The sequence below is a fragment of the Numida meleagris genome, chromosome 22 (genome assembly GCF_002078875.1).
Source record: "Numida meleagris isolate 19003 breed g44 Domestic line chromosome 22, NumMel1.0, whole genome shotgun sequence".
Lineage (NCBI taxonomy): Eukaryota > Metazoa > Chordata > Aves > Galliformes > Numididae > Numida > Numida meleagris.
The window spans coordinates 4921713-4941694 of NC_034430.1; the positions used below are offsets into that span (position 1 = coordinate 4921713).

Below are 19982 nucleotides of genomic sequence, written 5' to 3' on the forward strand. Positions count from 1 at the left end.
CCTGACAAGCCGTTCCGTAAAGCAGCCAGGTAACGAACAAAAGCTCCTTGTATGGTTGCCATTCTCTGCTGTATCTCAGCACGCTTCCCAGTCCTCCAGTTCTGCCTCCTGGTGAGGAAGGGGCATGACCACTGTTATCTGGGGCTCCATGCTGATGTGCTTGCTGTCTTCGAGGGACCAAGCTGCTGCCATAGATGCAGTTAAAACCTGCTGGTTCCCAGTGCCTTTGTTCTGGCCTCTGAAGTCAGGGATTTGCATGTGATGCTCTGTGAAGACGAGACATAAAAATTCCAATTAACTTTCATTTTGATGGGGAAAAAATGGCTTTTTGTCAGACAAAAATTGCCTCACATTGTCCAATTATAACTGTTACTTTCAGTGTATTTTGGGACTTATTTCCTTCCTCAGAAAATTAAAATGGGAGCCAGTTATATTTTTTAGTTCTCTTTGTTTGTATAAGGATGTACTTTGTATTTTGCAGTTCTGTTATTTGTTCAAAGAATAACCCCCAAAAGAGGCTTCCTTTAAAATGGTTTGTGGCCAAAGGCATACGTTTGGCTCTTCTCCATAATGCTACATGACCTTTCATTTAGTAGCAGCTTAAATGTTCTCTTGCATTCCCCAAGCAGGATGCTGTGTTCATTCATTTTCGGGATTAGTAATGTAGAGGCAACAGAAATCCCATCCGGATCAGTTCATCTTCATTTTGCAAAACCAGGGGGAGAATGACAAATCTCCATCATGTTTTGCCACCGCTGGTGTCACTTTCTACTTTGGCTGACAGCAGTGACAGAAAATGAGGAATGGTTTAAATCCATTATCTGGGGGGACCCTGAGGGTTGTGTTTGGAGAGTGAAACCCGGGCTCTGGTGCTCGTGGTCAAACTGGTCGCATATCTTGCACGGGTGCTTCTTTATCAGACCTTACCCAAGGCTGGATCAGAACCCACAGGGCTTGGAGCACCCTTGTTGGGGAGGACGGGGTGCGAGGTGTCACCGTGCCGTGCAATAAATGTCCGTCTGTCCCCCGCAGAATACGACTTGGAGCCCTGCGACGAGCCGGAGGTCCCAGCCTACAGCATCAGGAAGGGGCTGCACTTCGGCGTGGGCGACGTCCTCAGCTTCTCCTGCTTCCCCGGGTACCGGCTGGAGGGCACGGCGCGCATCACCTGCCTCGGGGGGAGACGGCGTGTGTGGAGTTCGCCTCTGCCAAGGTGTGTTGGTAGGTGGTCATGTGCTTTCATTTTGCTTGGCTGGTTGCACTGTGCTGGAGCGGTTAGCGGGGCAGGGAAGCGCGTGTACCTCCGGGCTGGGTGGTGCAGGGGTGGGGAGAGGGAGCTGGGATGGGCTTCAGCCCTGTAACTCCACGTGGGGAAGGGGAGGGATGGGCAGAAGGGCTGCAGCCCTCTCTCAGGTGCGTGGTGGTTTGGGGTTCTCAGAAACCCCGCGTCGTGGCCCAGTGGGTGAGTCACAAGCTGGGGGAGCTCCAGCAGCCCTTCAGGGATAGGCTCTGTAAAGCAGCGTGGTTTTAGGGCCAACCTCCCTTTGAATCAGAGCGCTGTAAAACTTAATAGGCCCGAGGTGAGGGCTGCTTCTGGGTGGGTGATCTTAAGGGACGAGAATTTCACCTCAGTGTGCTTGTCTCTTCCACCTTCAATCTCTCCTCCTCCAACCACTACAAGTTCTTTTTCGCAGTCCCTCTTGCATTTATTTATGCTAATAAATAAACGTGGGGGGAGAGGAGAGGAGGAGGTCACCTGAAACACCGAGCCAGTTGCCAGCTGTCATCCCTAATGCTGTGGGCAGCCTGGTGAGCTCTGCAGAGCCCTGCCCAGCCCACGGTGCCCTCTGAACACAAAAGGAGTACCAGTGTCACAGAAGAAGGATTGCCAACGCCTCAGGCCTTCGCAGAAGGAAGGTTTAACATATTTCTGGATTTGTTGTACGATATAGTAAGTAGGAAAATACTCAATGCTCTGCTGCTGCCTGGGTCACCCAGAGCACCGTGGGGATGTGTGCGGATGAGACAGACTGCATCTGTAACCTGGTGTCACTCCAGCAAAGCCTGCTGGGTGGATGTTCCTCCTCTGTGGCTTTTGAGGGACATTACAGAGAAGGCGTCCCAGCAAGAGCCTGTCTGCTTTCGCAGTCTGTTGAGCTTTGCTGTTGAGTCCTGTCACGCTGAATGCATTTCCCAGCACTGTTTAATGCCTAGGTCACAGGGCTGCATCATCCTCCTGTGACAAGCAGACTCTTCAGGGCATGAATAATAATCAGGTTGCAGAGAGAGCTCATCAGGGGAATAGAAATCAAAAGGCATCGTAACTTTAAATCTGATTTTCAGACATCCCTAAATGGACACATGAGTTCCGTGTGCCCAGATCTCTGCGGTAGCTGGCTTGGAGTTAGCATGCTGGTTTGTGCTGATGGATCGAATTGCTTGCCTGGTGATTCAGGCACAGCACTGGTAGCAGCTCTTTCCACAGTGCCCCCCCCCGCACACTCAGGCCTGTGTAAGCATACAGCTGGAAACTGGAGACCTCCTTCTTAAGGCCCAGGAAATCTGTTTTTGCAGACAGCCCAGGCACATCGTGTTTGATTCCTGATCTAGAGATGGATCTGGATAGAATCAAGAGCAGCTGATCCCTTCATCCTGCCCCTCCCTGCAGGTGGGGATGCTCTGCGCTGATCCCTGCTCCAGTCCAGGTCCTGCATGGTGACGTCCCCAGAGCCAGCCCCAGGTACTCAGTGCTGCAGGGAACGTTGTCCTGCAGGGCAAGAGGGGAGGAGAAAGTCACCTCCCAGCCATGTTCTGTCACCATATCTGCTGCTGCTTCCTCATGTCACCTTCCTGCTTGACTGGGAGGAGCAGCAGAAGTAGGAGAGGTGATGCAGAAAGCTGCACATGCACTGCGGTGGTTTCCTGCAGTCCCAGCATCCCTGTGTGCTGCAGGAGGGACCCCAGGGTGACCAGAAAGCTGCTGTCAGGGCAGGTTGGAGCAGTTCTCCACAGCTGTGCACACAGAGCACCAGGGCTCAGAGGAGCAGGGAGCCAGTGTGTTACAGCTGAAAATCTTTCAGGGTAAATAGGCCGAGAAAATGAAGGCTCATGGTTTGGTCACCTGGGAGCTCATCAGGGAGTAACGAGAAATCCTAAGCCCAGGGTGGCTGCAAAGCATGCTGACATGTTTCGGGGGACTGCACATGTAAACAGCAAATGGGCTGCAGTGCTCTGAGCTGGAGTCAGGAGCACAGACAAGACAAGGACTGCTGGCAACGGGCGTCCTTGGAGGGGGACATCCCTGCCATGCCACTTTGCAAGCAGCTCCTTGAGCTGTACGTGAGAGCCGTGAACTTTGCTTCCTCCCTCTGCTGCCAGCAGGTAAGAGCTGTTCTCGTGTTGCCCCGTGAGCTCTGGGATTGCTCAGTGCTATTGCAGTGGTGCTTCTGCCTGTGCTCAAGTGCACTGGGATGTCTGTTGGCTGCATCGTGCGGGGCAGACATGCCCATAGCAGTCCCATTATACTCACCGTGGCATGTTCATGTGGGAGAGAGAGAGCATCCTTAAAAGCGTGCAATTAAAATACATAAAACAGAGAGGTGAATGCTGGTGTATAGGATTCCCGCATCGGCATCTCCTTGTCTGTCTCCAACCCTTTATGTTTTGAGCAAGGAAGGTCAGTTGTGTCTGTGCTGCAGCCCTCTGTGAGGCATAGAGTGACACGTTGGGAGGGAACAGATGTATGTAAATCAGAGCCACTTTCTGAGACTGAGGGGCAAAAGGATTTCTGGTTTTCTCTCTTTCTAGTGGGAGTGGATGTCATTGTCAGCTGCAAAGCTGGGAGGGAAAAAAATAAGGGGAGCAAAGGACAAGAGGTCCTTTAAAATACGGTCAGATGGTGAACTGAAGGGCCAGGGTCAGAATGAACAACCAATAAGAGAAACACCTCATTTCTCCCTCTTAGGTTTCAGGAGATTATTTTAGGGAAGATTTTCAAATTCACATTGAGCTTTATAATTGGCAATGATTTTAGAGTGTCACTGAGCATACCTTCCTGCACAGACACCTCCTACTTGGAACAGCCAGGTGCCAGCAGCCAGCGGTGTGCTGTGTTGACTGCAAATAGAAAGCCATTACAATTTGTGTACACTTTGTTAATATAGAACTCATAAAGATATAGGGTGAGCTTTGCCTCAGCACCATGGCAAAAGATGTTAAATATTTCAATTTAATAATGTGTGTTTTTAATTTCCTTCCGGTTCAGAGAGCAGGCAGGAATGTAAACACATGCGCTGCTTCGAGCGGGTGGTGATATCCCATGGATATGGGGATGTGTTTCTTAATTAGGATCCAGGATAGCATGTGAGTGCACAGACTTTCTGTGGCTCAGGTTCCCTATCCATACAAGGAGAGGATATAAACCGCTTCTGTAAAGCACCTGAGGTTTAATGATGATAGAAGCATTAGTAAGAGCTGGAACTGGGGGGCTTGGTTTTTATTAACAGCACTTGGAAGTGAAGCTCACGGCTGCGTTAGCAGGTGGGTGTAGGAAGGAGTGAGCATCTGTGGCCATTTGAAGGACTCACCTGCATGTGCTGTACGGCTCGAATATACACGTGGTTCCTAAAAGGTGGCTTTGTGTCTTTCTGTAGCTGAATGTGGTTCGTCTGTAACTGGGACTCAGGGTGTTCTGCTGTCCCCCAACTACCCGCTGAACTACAACAACAACCACGAGTGCATCTACTCCATCCAGACGCAGCCAGGAAAGGGGATCCAGCTGAAGGCCAGGACTTTCGAACTGGAAGCGGGAGATGTCCTCAAGGTAACTCATTTGTCTCAAGCAACAGAGGGTAGTGCTGCTAACGAGAGCAAGATCTGAAAGGAATTTGATGTTCTGGAGTTTTAATAGAGTGAGCTGAGGCTGGAAGGTGCCATTCAAGCAGTGCTGATGGCACAGGGGGCATCTCTGGCAGAGCCTGCTGCCTGCAGCTGGGCTGGCATCCCCCAGGGGCCTGTGGGAGCTGCTGCCAGTAGTCACTGCTGTGTCATTAAGTGCCTGACACAGCTGTTGTGAAGACAGCAGCACGAGTCCCATGGACCAGAGTGATCTTCAGGCTGGTAATGGAATGTTGTCTGTGGGCATCCCTTCTAGTGCTAGAGCAAGAGGAGAAGCTGTGATACAGCTGTGAACCAACATCTTCTAGCCCAGGGACGCTGGTCGGCGTGCCACTGCTGCGCGTTGGTTGGCTGCACTTGGAGGTGTTTTGTAATTGCAGGGAATGGGCACCTCTGAACCTCGTGCTCACAGCAGGCTGGGGCAGCGAGCGTGCCTTGTGCTTCAGCCAAGCTGAGGGAGGGTGAGGGTTTCAGCGTTATTGTTGTGTTTCTGTTAACCACAGAGAAATGGTTTGGTAGGAGGTATTAACATTACAAGATGTGTTCTGCTGCACTAAACCCAGAGAACGCCTCTGTCCTTGTTTAAGTGCCGTCCTGCACCGTGAGATGGGTGTAATCCACGTGTGTTCAATTCACAGAGTGATAGAAAGAGAGATTTGCAGCTAATACAAAGGATGTACTTGTGAGGGAAATCATTTTCTCTCAACATGTTTGTCATCAACTTCTCTTCTTCTCCCAAGGAAAATTGCTATCAATCTCTCTTAGTGAGAAGCTGCTCTTTATCCTCCTGAAAAGGTCTTCGTATCCAGAAGGGGGGAAAAAAAAAAAAAATCCATTTCTGTCCTTTTAAATAACACTGAGGTCAAGACACATCCGTGAGTCACGCCGGGAAGAAAAAGCTTTCCCAGTAGTTGTGCTGCACTTTTGGAAAGAGCTCGGTTCAGAACACACGGCCCCGAGTGCGGCAGGAGCTGAGCTTTGGGGGTGGGGGTCTGCCCCATGGACAGGCAGCATCACAAAGCCCCCCCCACACCAGGCACTGCACTGCTGGCATTTCTCTGGCTTCGGATGAGCTGTCCCTGCGTGCACTCGTGGAGGGTTTGACCCCTGAAGTGGCCAATAAAAGGTGTTTTCCAGGCTGCGTTTCTCGTTCCTCGCAGGTCTACGATGGCAGCAATAGCTCTGCTCGCCTGCTGGGTTCCTTCAGCCGCTCGGAAATGCTCGGCACCAGCATCAACAGCACTTCCAGCAGCATGTGGCTCGAGTTCGTCACCAACAGCGAGAACACCAGCAAAGGCTTTGAGCTGCAGTTTTCCAGTAAGTCTTAGGCCCGTATCCGAGGTATAATTGTGTGGCTGTGCATTACAGGTGCACGAGAGGAGGAAACTGGCCTTCCGTAAAAGTTCTTGGTGTCGGAAGTGGAATCAGAGTGGGAGAGAGGAGCTCTGCCCACGAGCCCTTCTGTGCTTCTGTGTGGTGCAGCTGCAGCTGAGATAGCAGATCTCTGGGATCTCGCTCAAATCTTAATCAACAAACAGAATTCTGCATAGGGCGTTTTCTTTTTTTCCATCGGAGCGTTTTCCTAGGAGGAACGTATTTGATACCATCTTGTGTTAACGCCTTCTGACTGTTAAATGCCTGAGAAAAGCTGACGCCCTTTCTCCCGCTCCAGGTTTTGAACTCATCAAATGCGAGGACCCCGGCATCCCGCAGTTTGGCTACAAGGTCCATGATGAGGGGCACTTTGCTGGCAGCTCGGTGTCGTTTAACTGTGACCCCGGCTACACGCTGCGGGGCAGCAGGGTGCTGGTGTGCCTGACTGGGGAGCGGAGAGCCTGGGATCAGCCCCTGCCAACCTGTGTGGGTGAGAGCTCTTGCTTTCCAAAAGTCCTCCAACACATTCTTTGCTCGTGGGCACTGCACCGGATGCCCTTCCTTTCTCTGTAGCTAATACACGTGATGTTATCTTTAGTAGTGATTGCAGCCGTCTACATCAAAAAGGTAACGATAAGGATCCTGTGTAAGGCATCTTCAGATCGAGAGTGGTGATAGCTGCAGAACTTCTGCAGGCAGAATTAACATGGAACACCGCTGCGAGCACAGATCTGACAAGGTTTCCTGCTTCTCTGCAAGGAGACTGCTGCTTTTGCAGTCCTTGTCCTTTCACTTGATTATGTTAAATGCAGTGGCACTTTCTGAAAATGGCAGACACCAGCGTGTCCTGGCGTCTGACAGTTCAGAGTCGTGTTTACTTGAGAGCTACATGACATCTCATTCCAGTTTTTCGGATATTTTAATTCCCTCGGTCTTCTCCTCGCCAAGTCCTGAGCCCCCTTTACCTGTAACTCTCCAGGATATTTCTTATTGCCTAGAAAACTGCTATTGAGTTTTGTGTATCCAAATGGAGTGCGTGTATCCACATGTGTGTGATTAATGAGGGTTCCCAGGGCACGGTGAAGTTCTTACTGACTCGGAGCTCTCCGTGGCCAGCAGCTGCTTCCATGCAGTGCTCAGACATTGGCACGCCGAGTTCTCCCTCGAGTTGGGAGTTCTGTGCTGCAGCTCTGCCGAGCTTCAGCTCCTCTTGTAGAGGGGAAAAAGACAAATCTCCATGATTTATCCGTCCTGTTAGCCTTCATCCTGTTTTCTGGATATCCATGAGAATGATTGTGTCTTGATGAACATGTGGGAACTTAGAGAATTTTAATGGACTTATAATGAAAACGCGTTCGAAATCCTCACGTTGAGGTTCATTGAGCAGCCGTACGTACGCTGGCTTCTCCATTTTATCACGCTTATGAATCGTTAAGGCTTTTTGCAGATGCAGGCAGAACTGAGCTCTTTGGCCCCACGCGTGAATCGGGGGAAGCAGGATGTTGGCAGGCTCTGCCTTTATTGACTGCGGAGCCAAAAAGGTGAAGAGGAGCTTTGACAGCACGCCGCGTTTCAGGAAGCGCAGTTGTTCTGATGACTCGCTCTCGTAGCTCAATTCAGCAACTCCTTAGCTTTGGCCGCGAGGCTCTTTAAATGGGAAGAAATTCTCTGTTGTATCGATAGGGTGAGATTCGTGCTGTTGCCAGGTGGGAACCATGATACTCAGTGAATCCTCTCGCTAACCATTGTGTTTCTTACAGCTGAGTGCGGGGGTACTATCAAAGGAGAGTCGTCAGGACGGATTCTGTCTCCCGGATACCCCACCCCCTATGATCATAACCTGAACTGCATTTGGTCCATAGAGGCAGAAGCTGGCTGCACCATCGGGTGAGTTGAAGCTCTGCACGCTGGTTTTGACGTGCAGCTCCCCTTGGGTGAGGCAGTGGCTCACGATGGCTCACTCTGTGCTGTCATACCCCGAGCTCTGCGCTAGCAGGGAGGCTTAGTAACCTCGTGTCATTGGGTTTCCAAATTCTTTCACTGTTGCTGAAATTCCCAAGTGGCTTTGCCCCAGAAAATCCGATCTGTGTCTCGTCCTGGTTATTGTAGCTTGTTTTTCTTTCCACGTACAGCTAATTTTTCCGGAGATAGATCAATAATTACATAAAGCGAGTCGAGAGAATGCAGTGTCACTTCGAGAGTCCCCCGGGAGGGATCAGGCGCTGCCTTGTCCATTTGCCAGCTTGGACAGAAGTGGCATCACTGCTTCCCCTTTCCCCTCAGCTTTTCAGCCCCGTCTGGGCTGTGCCTCTAGCAGCTATCATGCCGTGTGGTGCTGAAGCCAGACTGTTTGCTGTTGCTGCCTGTGTTCGTGCTGTATGAAAAAGTCTAAGAGCTTTTACGTATTTACAAATCTAAGAGTAAAATGTAAATGGTCGTCACCCCTTTCCTTGATTGGCTGTATGCAGAAACAGACTTTTTCCACCAGATTAGGGCTAAACTTCTCAACCGTATTCCAACACGTGTCCAAGTGACATAATCCTAAAATGAGCATGTATATATAAAATTGCTTGGAAGATCGCGTCCCAGAAAAGGATAATGGAAGGCAATTAGGGATCTGGTTCATCTCCTGTTTGTGCTGCCAGAGTAAGTTAGCACCAAAGTGGATGAGCTCTGTCGAGTTACATTTGTGAGAATGAATGGTCAGGCACGGGGGTCCCCAGATGCAGGTGGACAGCTGGAAAAATGAGGCCCAGCACCTAGCTTTCATCTTCTCATTTTGTTGTTTGATGGGTTTAATGATTAAGAGAACAGATACAGTGCAGTTATTCTCCCGAAGGAAAGGCTCAAGATGGTTTCTGAACATCTGCTCTGTTCAGAGACCCAAGACTGTTTTCTTCTCCTGCTCCTCTGACTTCTGTTACCGTTTTGTTTTTACTTTCCTGTTGGAAAATGGCAGTTTGAAATGTAATTTGTTTGTAAGTGATGTGGATTTGGCGGTTAAGTAAGCATGGTGCCGAGAACATTTGGCTCTTAAAGTCGGTGCAGTCACCAGGAGAATCCAAGCAGTTCTCCACCCTGTGATGCTTCATCTGTGATCCCTGCTGCTTGCTGCTGTTCCTGGCTTGCCCCCATCCTGCCAAGCCACGTCTGTACAGCTCTTCCATGGATGTCAGTCCAGCGAAAGCCACTTTCAGCAGAAGACAAGTGTGTTGGCAGGTGAAGTTTGTGCTGAGCTGATGGGACTGGGAGGGGGGAGAGAAGGGTAGATTACAAGGCTCATTCAACAGGAATTCTCCTCTCAGGATCTCCCCAGCATCCCGCCAACGCGTTAGCCGGTGTGTGAGCCCCAGTTCTGCACTGACCCGAGCCCTGCTGCTGTTCTGTGCTCATTCATTGCCACTGCACTTCTGCCTTCACCACAGACCCCTTGCTGCATCAGCACTCATCTGCTCTTCAGCACAGGCTGCTAATTGTGCTGAGCACTGTGGTGCTTTTGTCGATTGATGATGTGGGGATAGATTTGGTCCGGTATTTTCGTTTTTCTTCAGTGCAGAAATGCCCTCCATTAGGTGTGCTCTCAGTGTGGTTCAGTAAAGGATGGTTTCTGATATTGGTCGTAGGAGAAAGAGCAGAGCCAGCTTAATTCCTTCCCAGGCATCTTCCAGTTGAATTCTCCTCTTTCTGCCGTTCTCCTGTAAAGGATTCTGCTGATTCCTGTTGGACAGCGTAGGCATGAACCCTCACTTCTATTCCCCCCAGAAGTGCAGGATGTGGCCTCATCCAAAGACCACTTCAGCCAACACAATCCTGTCCCCTGTACGAGCAGCCCCAGGAGCAGAGCTGTGGGTTCGTGTTTGCAGCTCATGGAACTTGGAAGGGGCCGGGGCTGGAAGGAAGCGACGCGGTGACGCCGGGCTCCCGTGCAGCAGTGCACCTCGTGGGCCTCCCTTTGTCACCAGAGATGAAAGCTCCCTTCTTCTGCTCCTTTATTTGGCAGCACCGGAGAACTGACGATCTCTGGGTAGTTGAGAGCACATTCTCAGCAAGTTCATTTTTATGGTAATCCATTGGAAAAATAATCCTCTTCACGCATGATGCAATTGTATAAAGCCCTCATTTATAACCTACATTAAAATTAATCACCACAGCTTTTTTGAATAAAGCTGTATCTGCACAGAAGGAGGAGAAGGGAAGGAAGGAGAGAGAGAGAGAAAGGAGTCTGTCCATTGCAGCCATGAGAGTTAAAGGGCTGTGCTTTGAGGTCGGATAGTTGTGCACATGTGTGTCCATGCTTGTGTTTGCACAAGTGCAGCCACAGTGCCACAGCTTAGTGTGAGATCCCGGGGTGAGAAATAGGAGGGAGAAGCAGGAAGGTGTGCTGCAAAGTGAATGGCACCTGCCTGCAAGTGCTGCTGCATGGCTGAGAGCAGTGAGTGCACGGAGAGAAGCGACAAGCGGCAGCGTTGTATTGCACAGCAAGGATCTCAGTGTCCTTAGAGAGTTCATTGGTACTGCCAGCCCTGGTCTGATGAACGCTATTGACAGGTTCCATTTTTCACAGTCTCATTGAGAAATCGGAAGAAAAAGATCTGCCCATTCCAGCTTTCACCCACGGAGACTTCTGGGCACGTAATGTGGAGCAGCTTTTCAGTTTGGGAACCCCGTGGCTGGAGGGCAGCAGCGGGGAGCCCCGCACGCTGCTGTCAGCACCACGGTCCCGCAGCCTTAGGGGGAACTGGGGGGCACTGCCCCATGGAAGGGGCCATCGTCCCATGGATGGAGCCAGGTGGGGGGCTTGGATGGGACGCACCAGCACAGAAAGCCTCGGGTCGGTCGGGTAGCTTACATCTATGCAATGTGTACACCTCATTTGCTTTTAGCTGCAGTTTTTTGCATGTCATTGAGTTTGCCTCTCCTTTGTTTGCTAAACCAGTTGCTCTGCCTTGTCTTAAATTAAGCCCTGCTGGGAATAGAGTCAGGCTGACAGAAAACTGGTGCTGTTTGGTTCCAGACGTGCCTGTTGAGCAGGAGGATTGCTTCAGAGCACGCCGCTGTCCTTACTGCAGTGCACTCCTGAGCTGGGGCCAGGCTGCCCGTGCCCCACCGCTGTGTCACCTGGTTGTCAGGGCCTGAGAGCATCGTCGGGACGGGCTCCTGTGCTCAGCAGCTCTGCTGGGATCCATCCTGATTTTCATTCTTGTTTTCCTTGAGTCTGCCTTTTTTCCCCCTCATTGTGCAAGTTTCTGCTAGGTAGATTAATGATTCAGCTCTTTTGGTTTCTGTCAGATTCCGGGGACGTCGCTTTGTTGCTGAGTACGTTGCAGTATTTGGCTTTTTCTTCTTTTTTTTTTTTTTTTTGATTCTACCTTACTTGCATACGTCTGCCCCAGATAAATGGGAAAGCAGCCATAAAACACATCCATGTTTTGCTCTGTGCGGCATCAGAGCTTTAAGCCCAGCCCCTGACTGCTGGTTCTCGCAGGGTTTCTCAGTGCCCCGTTTCCATGGCACACCCCATTGCCCCGTCCTCCTGCTCTCCCTGCAGGGCAGTATTTCCCCCAGCCCCGACTTGGCAATGAAAAACAATCCACTTCTCAGGGCTGAACTCTGATGTACTGCAGCCTGTAGCTGATAACTCCCTTGGCTCCAACAAGAGCAACAACAACGGTATCTGATGCTTGGATGCTATTTGCACTTGCTGTTTGCCACTCCCCAGCACGCACCCTTTGCTGCCCTGTATCATTAACCCCTGGGGCAGCTCGTGCCCTGCTGAGGGTTTCTTTTCCAGCATGACACTATTTAAATAAAGAGTGGTGTTATTTTCCTTTCCTTTCCTTTTTTTCCCCCTGGTGTACAAGATTAGCTCGGTGCCAGGAGCAAATTCCTTGATCTGAGAGCAGGTAACAAAAATCAATGCATTTTATCAGTAGACAAAAAGCTACTCCTTGTAGGACACCAAAAAAGCGAAAGGACAGCCAAGGTTGTTGCTGTGTGCAACACAGGGCCAATGTGTGAATTGCGTGAGAATCCATCAGTTGTCTGGAGGGACCTGAGCACATTTACTGCTAATTTTCCTTTTGGAATAAGTTTCTCAGTACTTCAGCGGTTATCTGTAATAGAGCTCTGTAAAACCAAGGGCAAAGCCTCCGTCCTCCGGTTCGCAGCCTCTGTGCCTCGCTGCTGCTCGTCCCCTGGACGTCCTTGACTGAGCCCTCTGCCTGCAACAGCTTCCACTGTGAAGGCAGCCATGAACTGGAGCTGCCCACGGTTGGCTTTTGCACCTCGACCTTGCTGCTCGAGGGCTTGAGGACACAGCAGTGGTTTTGTTGGCTTAGGGAGCACCAGGAAGGGGACAGCTTTTCAGAAAGCTCTGGTACCCACGCCTCGGTGGTTGGCCGTTGATGGATGTGTTTTGCCAGGGATGTGTGCTGTGAGGAGCTCTTGGGGTTCGTACACAAAGTCTGGTGGAGGGCTGGGATACTTCCAGGTGAGTGACAGCAGGAGAGCACGTGTCCTATCCAATGGCCCCGAGGTAGCTGAGGTTGCTACAAGCACCGTTGTAACCCACCCAGCAATGAAGGCAGAGCTCAGTTTGGGTGAGGTCCTGCTCTTTCTGCCACGCAGGCTCCATTTCATGGTTTTCCACACCGAGGAGTTCCACGACGTGCTGAGGATCTGGGACGGTCCCGTGGAGAACGGGATCCTCCTGAAGGAGATGAGTGGCTCCAGCCTGCCCAGCGACGTCCACAGCACTTTCAGTTCTGTCATCCTTCAGTTCAACACTGATTTCTTCACGAGCAAGCAGGGCTTCGCCATTCAGTTTTCAGGTAAGCTTTGTGTTCTTTCCTCGGTGTTGTCCCAATTTGTCTTTGCTGGAACTGGTTTCAGCATCCATCTTTCAAGTTCTGTTGGTGAGCAAATGGCATGGCATTGAATGCAGTAGCAGGAGCTTGCGGCCATTTGTGAATTTGGGTCTCCCCATACAGAGAGACTCATATTTTGTCCTTGCAATGTGGTTAAATTCTGTGCTCCCTTTTGCTACTGTCACCTTCACAGTGGTGAGCTTGGCAGCAAGGCGTAGAGCAGCACATTGTGGAGCACACAGAAGGAATTACAGCTATTTTCCACCACGTCCCCAACATGTCCCTTAGAGACAGCAGCATTACAGGCAGCTTCTGCCGGGTGTTCTGAGAGCAGTTGGTCAGCGGCCTCTGAAAACCAAGTCTATTTAAAATCCCTCAAATTGGATCCCCCGAGATGCAGATCCCAAAAAGCTCTATTTGCTGTATGGATGTCATTGCAAGCAACAGCAGTGCCTGTAACACAACTGCAGTCTGTCATTGCCTGAGTCCTGCTGGTCATTACCTAAGACCTGGCTTTGCAAGCACATTTATTCCAATTACGTTAGGGTAATACGTTTCAACATGCAAACAGATTGCCAGGCCTTCACTGACTTTTTCGGTACCCAACCAGGCACTTGCCCATTTTGGAGATGGCAGGAAATAGCTGAATGAACTGCTGGGTGAACGGCGATACGACTTTTCTGGGACTCCAGCACATCAAAGCAGCAGAGCTCATTGTGTCTCTCCCAGGTTGTTGCCCATTGCTTTCTGTTCTGGCTGTGCTGCGTGGCCTGGAGAGCAGGGCAGCTCCAGGAGAGCTAGCACTGCTGCAAGACCTTCTGGGAAGCCATGAGGTTTCCAGAAGAGGGAGAGCTCTGCCTTCCTCGCTCCATGCCAGGCTCGTGTCTGTCTGCCAGGGAGGACCAGGATGGGCTGCTGCCTTCCCTTATCTTCAGCTGCACAGAAAGAGAGAGAGGGATTTCCTCTGGCTCTTTTAAGAAGAGCTTGCTGTAAACCAGCTAGGTGTAATGGGCTCGTATCAACATAGCAGGAAATAAGCTCTGCTCTGCTGCCTGATACGGAGCTGGTCTTTATTATATGCTTCTGCTCAAAGCCTTTGTTCACAAGGTGTGACTAAGCAGCCAGCCCTAAGCTCAGAAGTTGACAGTTTTGGATCTTGTGATCTTCAGTGATCTATATAAGCTTGCACAACTTGAGTTACTCCCGGACTTTCCCTGCTGTTAAATGGAGCTGTGTTGCCCACTCCAGCTGCCAAGGCACTCGGGAAGGGCTGGGACAGCAGCAGGGCTCAGCTCGCAGCCTGCAGGGACGTGGCAGCAAGGCACGTGTGTTTCCGAAAGGTCGGGCATGATGCTCACGGGGCTAAAGGCGAAATTCCCCTCCCACGCAGGGGAAGTGAAAAGTGCTAGCAGCTGAGTTGACTTTGCAGTATGTCATACATAGAATTCTATAAAAATGCCATGTAGGATCAGTGGATGCCTGGGCTTAATAAGCAAGCACGCATGTGCACAATTACGCATCAAACTTGCGCTCTGAGTAGTGTTCTTGAACTTGGCCGTTCCCCAGAGCCTCTGCCAGCTGGAGTGGCAGATGTTCAGTGCGAAGTAAAAGCCAGATTTTGTGTGTGTGACAACTTCAAGAGATCCTGAAGGAGGAAGGATGGAGCAGGAAGCCATGGCCTGGGTACCTGCTTAAGGACAGCGCTGCAGGGCCCGGCATCTGCAGCGTGAATCTCTGGTGTATCTCCCCTCCTCTCTTCCTTACTGTCCTCTGCAAATGAGTCTGGATGGAGATAGGAGGGAGCCTGTCCTTGTTGGGGTGGTGGCGTGGGATTTAGCTGTAGTGTAGTGTCTCCTCAAACTGCAAATGCACTGGTCTTTCCCCACTAGTCTTGGTTTCACAACTGGAAATGGTGCTTCTTCCTACTGCAGAGAAAGCACTGGGACAAAGAGGGAAAGAGGGAAGGAGCTTTGATTTTTTCCTAGTATGTTGGAAGTGTCTGGAAATAAGCAAGGTTCTTCATTTTGCAATGAAGAACGGTGTAAACCAAGAGGAAATTTGCAAGCCTGTATTAAATCTGCATTTCTAATACTCTTCAGTTTCCACTGCCACTTCCTGCAATGACCCAGGGATTCCCCAGAACGGGAGCCGGAGTGGTGACAGCAAGGAGGCAGGAGACTCCATCATCTTCCAGTGTAATCCAGGATATGCTCTGCAAGGGGAGGCCAAAATCACCTGTGTGCAGATTGAGAACAGATTCTTCTGGCAGCCGGACCCTCCGTCCTGCACAGGTAGGAGCCAGCATCCATCCTCCCATTGCACTGGCTTCCCTGCCTTGTTTCATTGCGAGACGTCCCTGTCTGAAGGGGACGAGTCCCACCTGGTTTGAAGAGATGTACATCGAGGTACATATGTCTCAGCCATCTCAGGTTTGTCCCTGGAGTGTCTGAGACAATGAGAATCTAGTTCATGCTGGAAGCTCGCAGGACGTACTGCAGTGTAAGTGATAATATTTAACCTGACAAGTCGAAATTAAAGGCTTCTTTAAAAGTCAGGTTGGTAGAGAAGATTGGGGTCACGGGTAAATAATTTCTGCATGAGAAGATAACAAATTCGAAAGAGAACTATCTGATGTTCTCTTTGAGCTCATAAAGTGATAAAAAAGGCTCATAACTGTTTTTTTTGTACGTCAAGAACACAGAAAAACAGTCATGCTAAGAACATGGGAACCATAAACATCAGTTTTAGCCACAAATTATTTACCCTGTAACTTCATTCCTTCTTGTGCAGTGTTGTCCCAAGAAAGGAGAATTAGTTAATTGTGTTTCTAACATCTGATTTAATGCCAGCTAGGAAGCTTCTACAGCACGCGAAGGATTTGTGCTCCCTAAGGATGACTTGATTTCTGAATGACTGCCTTGCTGATCTGGTGTGGCACCCATTCAGCCTGGTGGGGCCAATCCTTCTGGTCTTCCTGGAGCTACAACTGATTCGTGTCATTGCATGTCATGCCCATCTCATCATCCCTCTCCTGTTCAGTTTTCTTTCGGAGCTCGCAGTCCTTTTCAGAGGTGCATTGCAGCCTGTGCCTGACTCGAGGTGTGGGATTTCTCACAGGTGGTTTCATGCAGGCGGTTTGACGTGGAGATTCTGTGTTGGGTCCTTTTTGAGCAGAGCCCTGGCGGCCTTGTTTTAGACTTAAGCTCTGTGATAGGCTGTGAAAAAGCTGAAAGCAACATCTAGCTCCTTCCCTCCCCTCACTGCAAAGGATTTGGAGAAATAATCAGTAGTCAGATAATGCCAGTTCTATTGTAACTGTGTAACAGGCTGCCTGGTTAGAGCTGATTGAGAAAATGGGGTTTAACTGAAGGCTTGGGTTTGATGACTGTACTTAGCATTTCAAATACATTTTCACATCTATTTTGTACAACTTCTGCAGTCCCTAAACAATGTGGGCTGAACCAAAACGTCCACTGAAATAACCCCCTGAGATTTGGGGCATTTGAAGTCTGGATCCAAATAGCTGTGACTTGAATGAGTTTCCAGACCAAATCCTTTGGAGAGCACGGGTGGGATTTTCAAAGGAAATTAGAGGGTGTTAAACAGTCATTTCCCCTGGGCTCTTCAAAAACGAGTGTGTATTTTAGTTTCTTCTGAATTTTCCCCTAACAATAACCGGGCAGAGGAGGGCACCCTGGAGGCTGAGGTGAAGGTGAACAGACACACAACATTTCCTTGTGGTTCCTCCGAGTTCTTTGGGCACGACCTTCAGCCTCCCCCTTCCCTGTTCACAAATGCCTGCAGGATGCACACACACACACACACACGCTCCCTCATGTAGGAGCCTTCCAATGCTCGTCCCCCTGTTTTTTCCCCCTCTGGGTCAGTTCCCACCCGCTGTGTGCTTTGCTGTAGGCTGTTGGTTGCCCAGCACCCACGTGTAACGCGCGCTCACCCCACCCCGGCGTGGGAGGATTGATCCGAGCAGCGGGGGGGATTTTAGGGCATCGACCCTTATGCAGAAACTGCAGAAAAGGCTGATGAATAAATCGATCGTGAGTATTTGCCACTGCGGAAATACATGCGGGCAATTTCAGCCTTAAGAAAAAGTAATAATTGATTTCTCAATGAGCTTGGCACTTAATGTGTTGGTGAGCGTAATAAACGCGAGCACATCATTAGTCCCAGGCAGCGTTTTTACTTATTTAGCAACAGGCCAGACACTATCAGGAGTTGCCTACTACAACAGAGGAGCATGAAGTAGCTCCACCTCCTTTTGGTTGCTGATTTAGGTTACAGAGATTGTAGCAGCACCCATAGCTCTTCCTCTGCGTACTGCTGGGATAACAGAGCCCTCATTTCCATTAGGGCCTCGTAATACGTATCGGAACATCTGACGACCTCGCAGACTGCCTCTCTGTCCCCATATCCACCCACCTCGCTCTTTTTCCTCCTTCCCTGCATCTCATCCGCTGTTTCTAACGGTTCTCTGAGACAAAGCCTCATCCCTGTGCCTGATTGCCTTCAGCTCCCTGTGGAGGGATCTTGACGGGACCAGCAGGAGTGATCCTGTCCCCGCAGTACCCAGAGCCCTACCCGCCGGGGAAGGAGTGTGACTGGAAGCTGACCGTCTCTCCGGATTATGTCATTGCCCTGGTGTTTAACATGTGCGTACCCCGGAGCTGTTCCCTTCTGTGGGGTGGGGAGGAGATGCTGTTGGGGGGGCACTGCCTGGCTCTGGGCCCGAATCTCCCTGGAGGACGCAACCCGAAGCTATTTCTGTAGCTGCTCCTCTTCTCTATGCGTGTGTTTTTTTGAAGAACGTAACCATGGAACTGGTACAGCACAGGACACCCCTGTGGCATCACCAGCCCTAAACTTGCCTGTATCACCAGTCCTTGACGCTTACATAGGAGCAGAGTGGAGGTGGAGATGTCCTGTCCTTAGCTGGGGAGCTGGCTGCGGGCAGGAGCTGCCTCTCAGCATTGTGGCTGTGCAGCCCATCCAGGACTCAGTCTGTTGTTCTCCTAAGGGGCTGCTGCAGCACGTTGACACTTCGTACATCCTTCCCTTTTCTTCTTTTTTTTTCCCTTTGCAGCTTCAGTTTGGAGCCTGGCTATGATTTCCTGCACATTTACGATGGGCCCGATTCGCTCAGCCCCCTGATTGGAAGCTTTTATGGCTCCCAGCTACCTGAGAGGATAGAGAGCAGCAGTAACAGCCTCTTCCTCGCCTTCCGAAGTGATGCATCCGTCAGCAATACTGGATTTGTCATTGAATACACAGGTAAGAGCTGTCCAGGGGTGCCTGGCCCAGCTAACTCATCAAAGGACTTGGGATTCTACCACAGCGAACTTCAATAGCTCTGTCCTCTCCTTAGCAGAATATGCCATTTAATTTCAGATTTGAGCACCAGAAATGATCCAACTATTGGGTGATTGTTAGGAATGCCACACAATGCCATGGGTTTATGATTTATTCTTAGCAGCTTTGTCCAAGAAAAGGAGATGCAGACCTACGTACCCTGAGCTGGGATCTTGATCTGAATCGTTGATATGTCATTCAAGGGCATAAAGAGCAACGAGGTGACTGGAGGTGGAGGTGAGGATCACGGAGCTCGATGCTCAGCTCTCCTGGAATCAGTGGAGCTCTCCTGAAATCTGTACATTTTGCTTTGTTCAAGATTCTAAAGCATTTACATAAAAATTCGGTAATAATTAGTAAAAAGAACAGAATATTCAGTTCCCAGGTGTATGTATTACTGGAGCGTTCGCTTTTCTTCTTGCTTGCTTGAGGAGGAAGCAAGCCCCAGCTTTTTGGTGTCATCAGTTCTCATGGTGGGAGACACGGGCAGTGGTTGGAGTTTACCCTGGATCCTGTTAGCTCTCTGTTGGTGGAGCAGGCTGAGATTGGCAGACCTGGCACTGCTGCTCTGGGAGATGGCGAGCAACAGGGAGGCTTTGGCAGAGCCTGTTGCTTGTTTGTAGACAGAAGAATAGAGTTGTTGCAAGCTGTCGTTAAAAATACGCTCTGAAAAAGTGGATCTGATGAGCCAGGATCATGCAAGACAGAGAAAAAAAAAATTAAGAACTGCAAAAAACAGGGCTACGAAGAAACGGTTCTTCAGGTCTACCCTGGCCTGTATGCATGAGCTTGCAGTGTGGGGAAAGAAAAGCACTGATGGCTTCAGAGGTACTGGATGCGTGCTGCTATGAAGCGTGGCTTTGTGTTCGTGGTGGATGCTGTGAAGCAGGCTGCTGAGTCTTGCTGGGAGCAGTGATGGCTGGTGCTGGAGAGCTGATGGGCTGCTGCTGTCATGGTGCTCAGGCAGTTCCTTTTCCCAGTGCCCCCTCCAGTCAGTGGTTCCTGCTGTTAAGTTCACCTGACCGAAGGTTAAATGATAGTGGGATAACAATTCCTATTATTCATGCGGAACGGATGAGTTTCCCTGCAGTGAAGGTGTGGAATAAGAGGACGAAGACAACCAGTGCTGCATGAGATCAGGGAGACTGAAAGTTTTCTGCTATCATTAGAATCAATTTTACTGAAAATTAAGTCTTGGGTCTCTCTTCCTTTTTCTTTTTGGGCAGTTATAAAGTAGTTAACAAATGAAATCTCATTAAATTAGGGTTGTTGTGTGATGCCTTTTTCTTCTAAACACTCCGACAGCGTTAATCGTGCCTGCATGCTTCCCAAAAAGCCAAACTGCTGGGAGAAAAGAATGAGGCTTTAGGTTTGCTCATTAATTTCCCCACACTTTAAAAGGAGCCCAGGATTCAAGTCCGATAAGCAGCAGAAAATAGAACTTAGGGGAATTGAAGGAAGAAGAAAAGAAGAGCAGAGGGG

At 50.0% G+C, this 19982-nt stretch overlaps 1 protein-coding gene across 7 annotated transcripts in view; it reads left to right on the forward strand.

Annotated features, from left to right (window-relative positions):
- CSMD2 (CUB and Sushi multiple domains 2) overlaps positions 1 to 19982 on the forward strand; it is a 276129-nt gene that overhangs the window by 178172 nt on the left and 77975 nt on the right. For all 7 annotated transcript variants that reach the window (XR_002432467.1, XR_002432468.1, XR_002432469.1 and 4 more), the window contains exons 22-30: positions 1033 to 1221; positions 4653 to 4822; positions 6057 to 6213; positions 6569 to 6760; positions 8031 to 8157; positions 12898 to 13100; positions 15236 to 15427; positions 17665 to 17803; positions 18235 to 18422. Coding sequence is in view for 3 of the 7 variants with exons in the window: in XM_021375375.1 (XP_021231050.1) it covers positions 1033 to 1221; positions 4653 to 4822; positions 6057 to 6213; positions 6569 to 6760; positions 8031 to 8157; positions 12898 to 13100; positions 15236 to 15427; positions 17665 to 17803; positions 18235 to 18422 (1557 nt within the window). In the remaining 4 variants the exon portion in view is untranslated. The remainder of the gene's footprint in view (positions 1 to 1032; positions 1222 to 4652; positions 4823 to 6056; positions 6214 to 6568; positions 6761 to 8030; positions 8158 to 12897; positions 13101 to 15235; positions 15428 to 17664; positions 17804 to 18234; positions 18423 to 19982) is intronic.